This window comes from Aethalodelphis obliquidens, unplaced genomic scaffold, assembly GCF_003676395.1.
Source record: "Aethalodelphis obliquidens isolate GAN/ISIS:26980383/991018 unplaced genomic scaffold, ASM367639v1 scaffold38, whole genome shotgun sequence".
In the NCBI taxonomy this organism is placed as follows: domain Eukaryota; kingdom Metazoa; phylum Chordata; class Mammalia; order Artiodactyla; family Delphinidae; genus Aethalodelphis; species Aethalodelphis obliquidens.
In genome coordinates, this window is record NW_020837982.1 from 13,726,710 (window position 1) to 13,739,464 (window position 12,755).

Consider the following 12,755-nt stretch of genomic DNA (forward strand, 5'->3'; position numbering starts at 1 on the left):
CTTTTCCATTATGGTTTATTACAGGATATTGTAGTTCCCTGTGCTATACAGTAGGACCTTGCTGTTCATCCATCCCATATAGAATAGCTTGCATCTGTTTATCCCAAACTCCCAATCTATCCCTCTGCCACCCGCTTCCCTCTTGGCAGCCACAAGTCTGTTCTCTATGTCTGTGAGTCTCTTCCTGTTTCATAGATATAGTCATTTGTGTCATATTTTAGATTCCACATATAAGTGATATCATATGGTATTTGTCTCTCTCTTTCTGACTGACTTCACTTAGTATGATAATCTCTAGTTCCATCCATGTTGCTGCAGATAGCATTATTTCATTCTTTTTTATGGGTGAGTAATATTCCATTGTATATATGTACCACATCTTCTTTATCCATTCGTCTGTTGACAGACATTTAGATTGTTTCCATGTGTTGGCTATTGTAAATAGTGCTGCTATGGACATAGGGGTGCAGGTATCTTTTCAAATTAGAGCTTTGTCCAGATATAGGCCCAGGAGTGGGATCCACTCCAGTTCATTTCTAAGGATTGTCCAGGAAATGCTTTACTTGCTTCAACCCCAGATTTCTTATGTCTTGAATTATAATGCCCTCTACCGTTAGTGTTCCTCCTTCTGCCCACCCTGACTTCTGCTCTGATGCAGCTTCCTCCACAGCCATCAGTCAGCATCTATGAAGCACACATTGCATCCATCAGCGTCCCTCCTGAGAAGGTGACCTGACCCCATCCTCCTTTCTCAGGGAGAGGATGAGGCACCACACTTCCTTCATGGGTTAACTTTGTGTTCCTTTCAAGCAAGGGTTATACCCATTAGACAGAATGGGTTTGTTACACACGTACAGGCATACCTCATTTTAATGTGCTTTGCTTTACTGTGCATTCACAGATATCGCATTGTTCTGTTTTTTTTTTTAATTGAACCCTGCATCACAAGTCTATTCATGCCATTTTTCTTTTTGTCACCTTTTGGTAACTCTCACAGTATTTCAAACTCTTTCATTCTTATTATACTTTTACGGTGACCTATGATCAGTGATCTTTGATACTATTGTGAAACATTATGACTTGCTGAAGGCTCAGATGATGGTTAGCATTTTTTAGCAATGAAGTATTTTTAAATTAAGGTATGAACACTCTTTTTTTAGACATAGTGCTGCACACTTAATAGACTAAAGTATAGTGTAAGCATAACTTGTATATGCACTGGGAAACCAAAAACTTTGTGTGACTGACTTTATTGCAATATTGGCTTTATTGCAGTGGTCTGGAACCAAACCCGCAGTATCTCCAAAGTCTGCCTGTAACAGAAAATTCTTCATAACAGTGCAATTTTTCTCCATGTGTTCTTTTCATTCCCATTAATGATAATAAGACCAGTTCTCCCATATTATTAAACATGGTTTATATCCATTCTTCTTTATTTTGTAGGAAAACCTGGGTCTTTTCTCAGCAGACCCAACCTCCAGTATTTGGAAGACTTACGTTAACTACATTGATGATATGTTGGTGGATGGATTCTTTCTTGCCATTGAGTGCTCCCTCAAGTATCTCCTGGAAAATACTGGTATTTACTGGCTTATGGATGTGGTTTATTACTGGGAAGGTAACAGTAATAGCATCTATTGAGTTACAGTGAAGTGCAATTGAGTGCTCTGTGACTTTTCCCAAAGTGTCATGAACATTTTGTGAATTATAACAAAGGCATTGCATTTCTAAATTGTCCAATGATAAAAGACTTCTCTCTCTTCAAAACTCAGATGATAAATCAGGCTTTAAGATAGTGAAGCCCATAGCAAAAGCAAAAATATAAAAGCCAATTCAGTCTAAATGAAGCTCCAGTGAGGAGGAGTGAGTAAGCTGGAGCAGCTCCACCTGGACTTGACTCATAGCAGCGGGAGGGGACATTCCCTGCCTTCAAGCTGAATGTACTGTATCTCTGTGGCCTTTTGAGAACACAGGGAGGTTGTAGTAGCCAGCTTACATGGAAGAATCAAGTTTTTCTATGTAAAAAGAGTCAGACAAGAAGCTGGGAATGAGGTAGCTTTTAGAAGGAAAGGAAATGTCAAGGAGGCAATGGGCATTCTTTGAAGCTGTTAAAAGATAGCCAAGGGCTTTGAATTTATGGTCCATACACAGAGTCAAAGATTGTATAGTAAAGGCTAACCTTGGTTTGTAAGGGATGGGATGGAAAGGGCAGAAAAGTTCAGGAATAAAGTTGAGTTACACCTTTCGCATTCTGGTAGATTCTGAGGAGCTCAGCAAGGGTGAAGGATGAGGTGAGGATGAAGGTGAGATAAGAACTTAGTCCATTGAGCCCAACCCAAGGAAAGAAATCAGATGCAGAGTTAAAATAGGTGGGCTGAGACCCATGTCCAGATATCCAGCCCATTGCAAGAGGTTGACAGTGCAGAGAGGAGCAAGGCCAGTGCTGGGTGTAGCTCAGATGGGCAACACCCACCCTCACCCCCACTCCATGGTCCTAGTAGGTGGAGTGACTGAGGTCAGAGGCAAGGTCTTTGCTTTCATGGTGCAAGGTGCTCCAAATTAAGGAGATAGAGAAGCAGGAAATGGGCTCTGACATAGTCAACAAGGCGGGGAGGTCACCTTCTAGAACCTGGGGCATCAAACACAGGCACCAAGACTGGAAAACTGGTTCCTAGGGACCAGCGCCAACGGTGCTCATCTTAGTGAACTGACCAAACCTCCTCTGATACTGGAGGTTGGGGGTCCCATCACTTAGCCCTCCTCTAGATCTGGGAAGATACCCCAGCCACACTTGAGTGCAGGCACTGCATAAGGGACTCACCCTGGGCCAGTGTCTATCCAGCTCTCCTGATCTGGGCTGTCCGATGTGTCACTTGTCCTCCTCCTCTCATGAGGAGAAGAGCGTGGGAGCAAGAGGATGGGGACGGGATGGTAGCCAAAGTCACCTTCCCTCCATGGAAACGGGGGGAAAGGGAACACATTTCCTTCACAAAATAGAATGGGCAGGAGCTGGACCTAGTGGCTGCCTGAGCAGAGGAGCTATAGATAACATTAAAAGGCGCTGGTTACCAAGGCAAAGTGAAGGAGCCGAAAGAGAGTGGCCTCCAAGAGGAAAATCACCATGACCCTTTGCCATAGCCCAGGTGGACAACTTTATTCCCCTGGTCCACCTTACCATTTCCACTTCTCGTGTTTGGTCAAACCAATACTATTCCCATGGCTCGGGCTGGCCTCCCAGCCATCTCTCAGAATCCACACCCTGCCTGGGTTAAATGCTACCCACTCTATCCAGGAGCACTCTTCCTCTTCTCAATTCTTAAAGCGATTTGCTTGTACCAGGGGCGTGGAACCACCAGGACCATCCGACTTGTACAGTAATTATGTTGCCATTGCATCTAACATAGGGATTCGGTTCTTATGTCGGCACGTAGGGCAAAATCTCATATAGTAACGTGTTCTTGAAAGTCTTTTAAATCCTTTAAACTATATGCAACCCAACCTATTAAATTATACGTACCTAATGCATGTAGGAATACAGAATATATCATGAGTACATATACAAAGCATAATTTTACTGATTTAAAAAAAAATTACTCTATAATAATAGTATAGGGCTTCCCTGGTGGCGCAGTGGTTGAGAGTCCGCCTGCCGATGCGGGGGACGCAGGTTCGTGCCCCGGTCCGGGAGGATCCCACATGCCGCGGAGCAGCTGTGCCCGTGAGCCATGGCCGCTGAGCCTGCACGTCCAGAGCCTGTACTCCGCAATGGGAGAGGCCACAACAGTGAGAGGCCCGCGTACCGCAAAAATAATAATAATAATAATAGTATAATTACTGTGATATTGGTAAACTTGCACTTCCTTAAGTTAAATATGCACTGGATGGGACACTCCTGAGTCCAGTAATGCAGATATCATCCTTACAGTTTTGAAGGCAAAGCCTTAGTCTTACATATCTTTGAGGGTCCCACAGTTCTTTAGTTAGGGAGAATGGCTAAGCAGTGGTAAGAAGAACGCCATCAATAATGTGGCTTAAAGGACATGGAAGTCTGTCCCCCGGGTTCTAGTCCAAAGCGAGCACTCCAGGTTAGTTGCAAATTCCTTCCGTCCTGTGGTTCCACTGCTTTCTAGGGCCTGGTCTTCATTTCCATGGTTGAGCCGGATCACTGCTGCATGCCGGCTCCAGCCTGTGAGAGGGCAAAGAGAGCACAGAGGAGGCCCCCTGCTGCTTCGTGGACCGCAGCCCAGAAGTGGCACCTCTTCCCACATCCCACTGGTGAGGGAATCACATTGCCATACCTAACTGCAAGCCCACCCACTTATACCTCCATTTCCAGGGAAGAAGGGATAATGGATTTCCATGAGTAGTCTCCACTGCCCGTGATGTCCAGCATGCAGCAGTCTCCTAAATACTTTTACAATCAAAAAATATATGAAAATAAGTGGTTATTAATAAGAGTCTAAGCATTTATCTTGTACTTGGAACATCTTGTTCCATATGATATTTTTATTTAAATTTAGCAAGACAAGTTAGTCTAGCAAGTAATCAGGGGTTTGTTAATCATTTATACTGTTTTTAAAAATCTTATCACTACAGAACTACAGAATTAAAATAAGTTCTGTTTTTACAGAAAAGGAGCAGAAGGGATAGGATTGTGACTTTTTTTTTCACGCCTACACGACGTTGGACAAGCACACCCTTGTTCCCCTAGTGGCTGCCAATGGGGAATGGCCTGGTTTGTGCACAGGAAGAAATCAGCTGCTTCCAAGAAACTGGCTTTGCAAAATCAACCTCTTCTCAGTCAGAGGCTGTACTGCCTCCCAGGAGATGTTTGGGAATGCGGAAGGGGACTGGCTTGGGTTGATCAGTCACTAGGACGTGCTCTCTGAGGACAAGGAGAGTAAATGTCCTGCAATGCCCAGGATAGCCCTACACAAGAATTAGCCTGTTCCAAATGTCAGTGGTTCCCCTGTCAATAAACACTGCAGGACTGCCACCCTCACCTTTTCTGGGGTGTTAGCAAATTTTACATTTCCATTTTCTTATACCCAAACAGCTCATCTAAAGGAAAGAAATGCTCTGAGTGCTTTTAAAACAGTATTGCATTTTGCCTACGTTGCCCATTCTCTTCTGTTTTCCTTGTTTTTCAGAATGTAAGGCAGGACTCACCCCAATATTTGAAGCACAACTGAGCTTAGCCATCCCAGAATTGGTTTTCTGTCCATCTCTGGAGCCTGGAGTGAAGGGTGGCTTCTACGACATTGTTGAGGGTCTCATCACCAGCATTTTTAGGATATCGTCCTTGGTTCCACGGCTTTCCCCTCAAAGCGGCTCTCCCCATTATCAGGTACTGGATCTGCAAGCATCCTGCCCTCCCATCAGATCTGGAGCCCCCTGTGAAGTGCTGGTGTCACCCGCTTGGTTTTGTCTTGCTCCCCTAGGTTGACTTGGAGGCCATGCCTGATCTGGCAGGCATGCGGGGCGAGCTGATGGGGCGGGTGCAGGGCATGATGACCCTCTGCTGCGGCTATCGGAGCACCCTCAGCCAGTATTCCTACCTCTACGTGGAGGACCGGAAGGAGGCTCTGGGCCAGTTTCTGCTATATGGGCACATGCTCACAGCAGAGGAGATGGAAGCCCATGCTGAGGATGGCATTCCAGAGAACCTGCCCCTGCTCCATCAGTTCAAAGCGCAGATCGACTGCTACGAAAAGCTCCATGAAGACGTGAGCAGGCTGGAGCCCATCCAGGTGTTTGACAGCTGGATGAAGATTGATGTGCGGCCCTTTAAAACGTCTCTGCTGAATATAATTAAGAAGTGGAGCCTCACGTTCAAACAGCACCTTGTGGATTACGTCACTCACAGGTAACACAGTCCTGCTAGCTTCCCGGGCTGTCAGGAACACCATGTTTTTAATCTTCTTCACATTTTTATCCATAGGTTCTTGGTTAAATTAAAAATTAAAACAGCGGGTTGGAGGTTCCAGGCTTTTGGACACCAGCAGTAACGTTAGTCCTGCCCTTTCGTTTGTTCATCAGACCTGGCCTCTTTCTGTTTCGTTTTCCATCTGGTGCCCAGTGTGCGAAAGGCACTCAGTAAGTGGTAAATAATGTTAGAGACAATAATAGCAGATCTAACCTCCCTTTACAGCTCTGACTGTGAAATCTCTTTAAGCCTGAGAAGCAGAGGGGGTCTAATGGGCCTCTTAGATTTTATTTCTCCCACTTACTGCTTGTCTCAGATTATCCAGCTGTGAAGCACGGAAGCCCCTAAATCTACACACCCCTGATGCCTGCCAGTGCCACCTAGCTGTGTGACAGATTGGATATGAAACTCTGTCTGTTCCACCATAGACCCAGACCGCCCAGCCCAGCACCAGGCTCTCTAAGCCAGAGCACCAGCCTCTAGATAAATAACCAAGTAGGTTAATAGTCTCCCTGTCACTTCACCTTAGCCTTGTCCCCACAGGTCTGCCACAGGCAGAATCTCAGCTCCCAGCCCCTCCCCACAGAATCCTGTGGGGTGTTCAGTGATCAGTCTTTGGTGTATTAGCTGATGCTGCAGGGGAGCCTCCCCAGAGTTTGGTGCTGGTCTTGCTTGCCGCTCAGTGATGTGGAAGGGAGAGAGCCAAGTCGAGAATGCATCTATCTACAAACAAATTTTGAGAGACTTTGCAAGGGTGATGGTTCTGCACTCTAGAAAAGCCGCAGAAAATCATTTTGGGATGTTTCAAACAGGGCTTTCCAAGTGTTGTTTAAGAAGCAGCAGCCAGTTTCCCACACTTGAGAGCCGAGAAAGGGAAGCAATGGTGGCAGTTGGGGAGGTGGCAGTGTTGCCCCTGAATGGAGTACTGTTGAGGGGACAGCTCTGTGCTCTCTGGTCCCTCTCCATTAGCAGGTCTGGTGACCCAAGGACATGGGAACATGTTTCAGATGAAGATTTTATTATTATTTAGGTATGGCAAGGCCACAAGATCAGGAGATGACTGCTATTGAAAAGATAGTTTGTTAGATCCCAAGAGGAGGGGGGCACAGCACACCATGCAGGGCCAAATGGGGGGCACCAGTGTTAATCAGGAAGCAGAGGGAGTGAGGAGAAACGTGGGCAGAGCTATTATTACGGCTTCCATGGAGAAGAATGGGCAAGACATTCTTCTCCAGGTTTAGGAGCAGGTTTAGGATTGTCTAGTTCTTTTAATAATTTTAACAGGCTCTGGGGTGTAGGGGCTGTCTTTTGTTGTCTGGTACCTGGCTGTGGGATTATAGGGCAGGTGAACTGTGTCCTGGAGAATGAGAGCCAGATGGAGGAGGTGGTTGGGGATATGGATTTTGGATTGATTGGCTTGCATTTGAAAGGCACAGTCAAAAGCAGGTTGTTTACTATCTCTAGGAACTGGCTAACCCTGGGAGGGTCAATCCCTCCAGGGCCGACAAGACCCTAAATGTCAGAGCATCAGAAACACAGGGTTGATACAGGGCATAGTTACAGCAGCTTCCATGTGTCCCTACCAGGTGAGGCTTCACAGGATGTAACAGTTGTTTTAACAGGAAAACACATGATAGAGCACTGAGAAGGCCTGAGTCCTCCTTGAACCCCTGTTTCCTTGTCTCTGAAAGAAGACAGTTTGACTGGATTCCTGTAAGGTGCCTTCCAGTTTTAATAGTTGATGATCCATAAACTGACTACTTTGCTACACTTTGGGAGAATGTCTCATTGTGTTCTCAAAGATTAGATAAAAAAAAGAAATAATAAGAACAATAAAAAATATTTATTATTGAGTGTCTACTATGTACCTTGTAATTCTGTGATTTCCACCTTCTCTTAGTAGGTGTCAGGATTAATCCCACCTTGCCTTACATAAATACTTCATTTACTGACAGAAATCCAATCCTTCATTATCATCTGTCTCATTCAGCTTGGACTGCTATGATATTGCGATTTGTAATAAGACATATATATTGACGATTTGTAATAAGACATAAGATGCATGGGAAAACCCGAATGAACTTTTTGGCCAACCCAATATTTGGTCTTCATCCCTGTTTCTGGCAAAAGCTCCTATAACCCTTGTATTTCCTAAGTGGTGAGAGCCATAAAGGTATCTTTTGTTATGTTAATGGTAACTTTTGGACCTCACCTATGGATGGGGGGCGGTTGTCAGAACAACCAACCATGTGATTAGAGGTTGAAACTTTCCGTCTTATTCCCCAGAACTCCAGGGAAGAGAGAGGGGCTGGGGATTGAATCAGTCTCCAATGGCTGATGGAATAATCAATCATACCTGTGTAATAAAGTCTCCATAAAACCCAATAAGATAGGGTTTCAAGAGCTCCCAGTTTGTGAATGTGTGGAGATTCGGAGGAGTGGTGCATTCAAAGAGGGTATAGAAGCTCCACATCCTTTCCCATACCTTGCCCTGTGCATCTCTTCCATCTGGCTGCTCCTGAGTTATATCCTTTTATAATAAACAGGTAATCTAATGAGTAAACAGGTTCTCTGAGTTCTGTGAGCCACTCCAGCAAATTAATCAAATGCAAGGAGGAGGTCATTGGAACCTCTGTCCTATAGCTGGTCAGTCAGAGGCAAGGTGACAACCTGGACTAGTGTTTGGGTCTGAAGCGGGTGAGGCAGTCTTGTAGGACTGAGGCCTTAACCTATGGAATCTCCAGGTAAATAGTGTCAGAATTGAGTCAAGTTGTAGGACAGGCAGTTGGTGTTGGAGAATTGCTTGGTGGTGTGGGGTGCCCCCCTACCCACCCATAGGCATTGGAATTGGTATTAGGATCCTTGTAGCTGCCATAACAAAATACCACTGACTGAGTGACCTGAACAACACAAATTTATTTCTCACAATTCAAGAGGCTGAGAGGTCTAAGATCAAGATGCCAGTCAATTTGATTTCTGGTGAGAGCTCTCCTCCTAGCTTGCAGACAGCCATCTTCTCACTGTGTCCTCACATGGCCTTTACTCAGTTCCTGTGCACAGATAGAAAAAGAGATCTCCCTCTTCCTTTTCTTATAAGGCCACTAATCCCTCATGGTGACCCCACCCTGACGACCTCATCTAACCCTAATTATCTCCCCAAAGGCCTCAGCTCCAAATACCATCACAAATGGGGAGTTGGGGCTTCAACATATGAATTTGTGGGAGACACAGACATTTAGTCCATAGCATCATCTTAACTCTCATCCCCATTCAGCTCCTTATGCCCTGATCTTACTCAGTCCCACCCTTGCCCTTACAAAGCCCTCCCCTGTGCTCTTCCCCTGGACTCAGGATCTTGCATCAGCAAAGTCCACTGTCCCTTCGTCTTCTCTCATCCTTTTTTTGCTCTAACTGAAGCCCAGCTCTCTCCTGAGGATACTGCTTCCCTGCAGCGCTCCCAAGTAGGGCTGATTTTTCTCCTATATCCTTCTTACCACTGGGCCTAGAGGTAGATGAGATATTCTTGCTCTTAGTTGCAGCTTCCAAACCATTCCACCTGGTCCTCCCTCAAAATCTCTGGCTCCACTGGAGTGAATTCTATCAGACAGTAAAACCTGCCACTTGTCCCTGCCACAGTCACCTGCCAAGCCCTTAGCCATTCCTCCCCTTCGTTGCAGGTCATGTCATCTGGCTCAGTCTCCCTTTCCCATCCTTCTGCTGATAATCATCCTCAGTGACTCAGCATCCACATGGAGCCTTCATTTTACCTGCCTCTCATTTTCTTGACCTCTCTCTCCATTGCCCTTTCCTTCCGTCGTACCTCTGCTATCTAATTCTGTGTTGTGCCCTCAGTGGCGTGGAAGGAAAGATGAGCAAGTACTTGCTTCCCCTTCAAAATCTCAGGTTAAAGTGTTCCATTCTCTGACCACCACTTGGCATCTTTCCAGCTCACTTACTTGGCAACGGTGCCACGCAAAGTTCTTCAGACCCATCAGGATTTCCAATCCATTGGTCCCGATGCTTTATCGGGATAGCTCAGTGTTTATCACCCTTGCTCCCCATTCCCGTTCCCACCTCATAAAACCCTGACCGTTTAAACTCAGTGCCCCACACTGCACCTGAGCAATTCATCCTTGGATGAAGGAAAAACAAACCAGTCTTCTGACCAATCTCATATTAAATTTATGAACATAAATTTTTTTATGAACATTTTCATAGATTCTTCCCAACTCCCATAGACTCTTTTTTTCCTCTCTCCTTAAACCTCAAATATCCTCTCTGCCCTTATAGCCTTGCCTCTCATTTCACTGAAAAATTAGAACCAATCACAAGAGAGCTAACTCACCTTTTACCAACAAATCTACCAACCTACCTGCATTTGAAGTTATACATTCAACTACCTCTCCTGTTACAGTGAATAAGCTGGTTTTCTAAGTCCAGCCTCTTTCTTCTCATCTACTCGAGAACTTACTTCCTTAAATATTCCCTATCAGCAACACCATCTATTTTCATACATTTTCCACAGCATGCAAATATATTGTCACATCTGGCATCTTAAAAAAAAAGAAAGGAACACGGTCCCAGGAGTCCTTCCAGCTACAGCATCATTTCTGTGTGCCCTCCTTCATAGCAAAATTCCTCAAAAGGTGTGTCTATACTTGATCCCCTTACTTCTTCATCTTCCATTCTCTCTCTACAAGAAATTTTATTATGTAATGTAGCATAGGGGCTTCCCTGGTGGTGCAGTGGTTAAGAATCCACCTGCCAACACAGGGGACATGGGTTCGAGCCCTGGTCCCAGAAAATCCCTTGTGCCGCGGAACAACTAAGCCCGTGCACCACAACTACTGAGCCTGCGCTCTAGAGCTCACGAGCCACAACTACTGAAGCCCGTGTGCCTAGAGCCGGTGCTCCGCAGCAAGAGAAGCTACTGCAATGAGAAGCCCGTGCACTGCAACAAAGAGTAGCCCCGCTCACCACAACTAGAGAAAACCCGCCCACAGCAATGAAGACCCAATGCAGCCAACAATAAATAAAATAAAATAAATTAAGAAAAAAGAAATTTTTTAAAATGTAGCATACGTATGATTTAGAGAAAAATATTAAAACGAATACTCTCATTTACTTTATCCAGTGAAGAAACAGAACATTAGCTACATTTTAAAATTCCCTTATGTACTCTTCCCTGATTAAATCCCTCTTCCTCCCTACCAGATGTCACCCCTGCCCTAAATGTGAAATAATCCTTCCCATACTTTTCTTCATGGCTTAGTGTGTGTATATATATATATATATATATATATATGTATATATATATATATACACATACACAGAGAGATACATATATTGAGATTTCCATTTTAAAGCTATAAAAATGAAACAGTGTTGCATACTATATATCCCTCTGTCCTGTTTCTTTTATTCAGCATTATATTTGAGACCCATCCACGCTGAGAATATAGCAGTAGTTCATTCATTTCCACTGCTGTAGGGTATCCCATCATTTGAATATGCTACAATCTATCTATCCATTCTGTGGTTAATATGGTTGTTTCAGATGGTTTCACTAATATCAGCAAGGTTGCTATGCATTCTCTTACACAGCTATCACGGTATCCATGAGCAAACATGGCTCTAGGGTGTATAGCTAGGAGTGGAATTGCTGGGTCAGTGCAGGTAATGACAACTCTTGCCAAGGTGGATCGGCCATTTGTGAAGATTCCAGTCCCCAACACCTCTTGCTGCTGACAGACTGTTTACTGCTGGCCATTCTGCTGGGAGCTTAGTGGTATCTCGCTGTGATAGACATTTTACATTACTCTCACTATGAATAAAGTGGCTCATCTTTTTGTGTTTTTGGATGAGTCATTATGCTTCCTATTCTGTGCTTCTTCATAGCTCTTGCCCATTTTTTGTTGGACTTTATCTTCTCCCTTTTTATACTTAGAAGTGATTTATATATTGTATATCTAATCCTTTGCTGATTGTACATATTACAGATTTAGTCTCCCGTTTTGTGGCCCGTCTTCCCACTCCATTTATGGTATATTTTGATGACAAGTTCATTTGTATGTAGCCAAATGTGTCCATCTTTCCCTTGTGTTGTCTTCTTTTCTCTTGTTAAATAAATCCTTTCTTGTCCTGAGATCCTGATGATACTCTCCTACATCCTCTCCTACAAGTTTTATCTTTTGCGTTAAATAGCTCTTTGTCGGTCACTGCATTAATATGATGCAGTCCTAATTACTGTAGCTCTGTAATAAATCTTGATATCTGGCAGAGCGAGTCCCTACCTTGTTCACTTTCGTTAAGAACGTCTCAGTCATTCTCGGCCCTTCCTTACTATTTTACATACATTTTAAAATCAGTTTGTAGAAGAAAAAATCCATTGGGATTTTGATTATACTTGCAGTGACTATAGATCAATTTGAGGAAAATTGTCATCTTTGTAGTAATGGGTATTCCTAAGAACATGTTATCTCTCCATTTATCTTCCTTAATATCCTTCAATGAAATTTTGTAATCGTTTCCTTTAAAATGATTTTCACGTCTTTCTTAAGATTTATTCCTTAATATTTTATTTTTTGTTTCCTAGTGTAAATGATATTTTAAAATCATATTTTCCATGGAAATGAATTGACATTTGTATGTCGATTTTGTATCAAGCAACTCTACTAAATAAGTTGTTAATTCTAATAATTCATCTGTGTACTCTCTGGGGTTTGCTATGTGCATAGTCATCATCTACAAATTTATGATAATTTTATTTCTTCCTTCTCAGTCTTTTTTTTAAAATGCGTTTTATCGCTATTTCTTATCTGACCACACT

General features: G+C 43.8%; 1 protein-coding gene across 1 annotated transcript in view; it reads left to right on the plus strand.

Annotated features, from left to right (window-relative positions):
• DNAH9 (dynein axonemal heavy chain 9) overlaps positions 1–12,755 on the plus strand; it is a 299,454-nt gene that overhangs the window by 49,410 nt on the left and 237,289 nt on the right. The window contains exons 15-17 of the mRNA XM_027131074.1: positions 1,444–1,579; positions 5,151–5,347; positions 5,442–5,866. Of these exons, the coding sequence (XP_026986875.1) occupies positions 1,444–1,579; positions 5,151–5,347; positions 5,442–5,866 (758 nt within the window). The remainder of the gene's footprint in view (positions 1–1,443; positions 1,580–5,150; positions 5,348–5,441; positions 5,867–12,755) is intronic.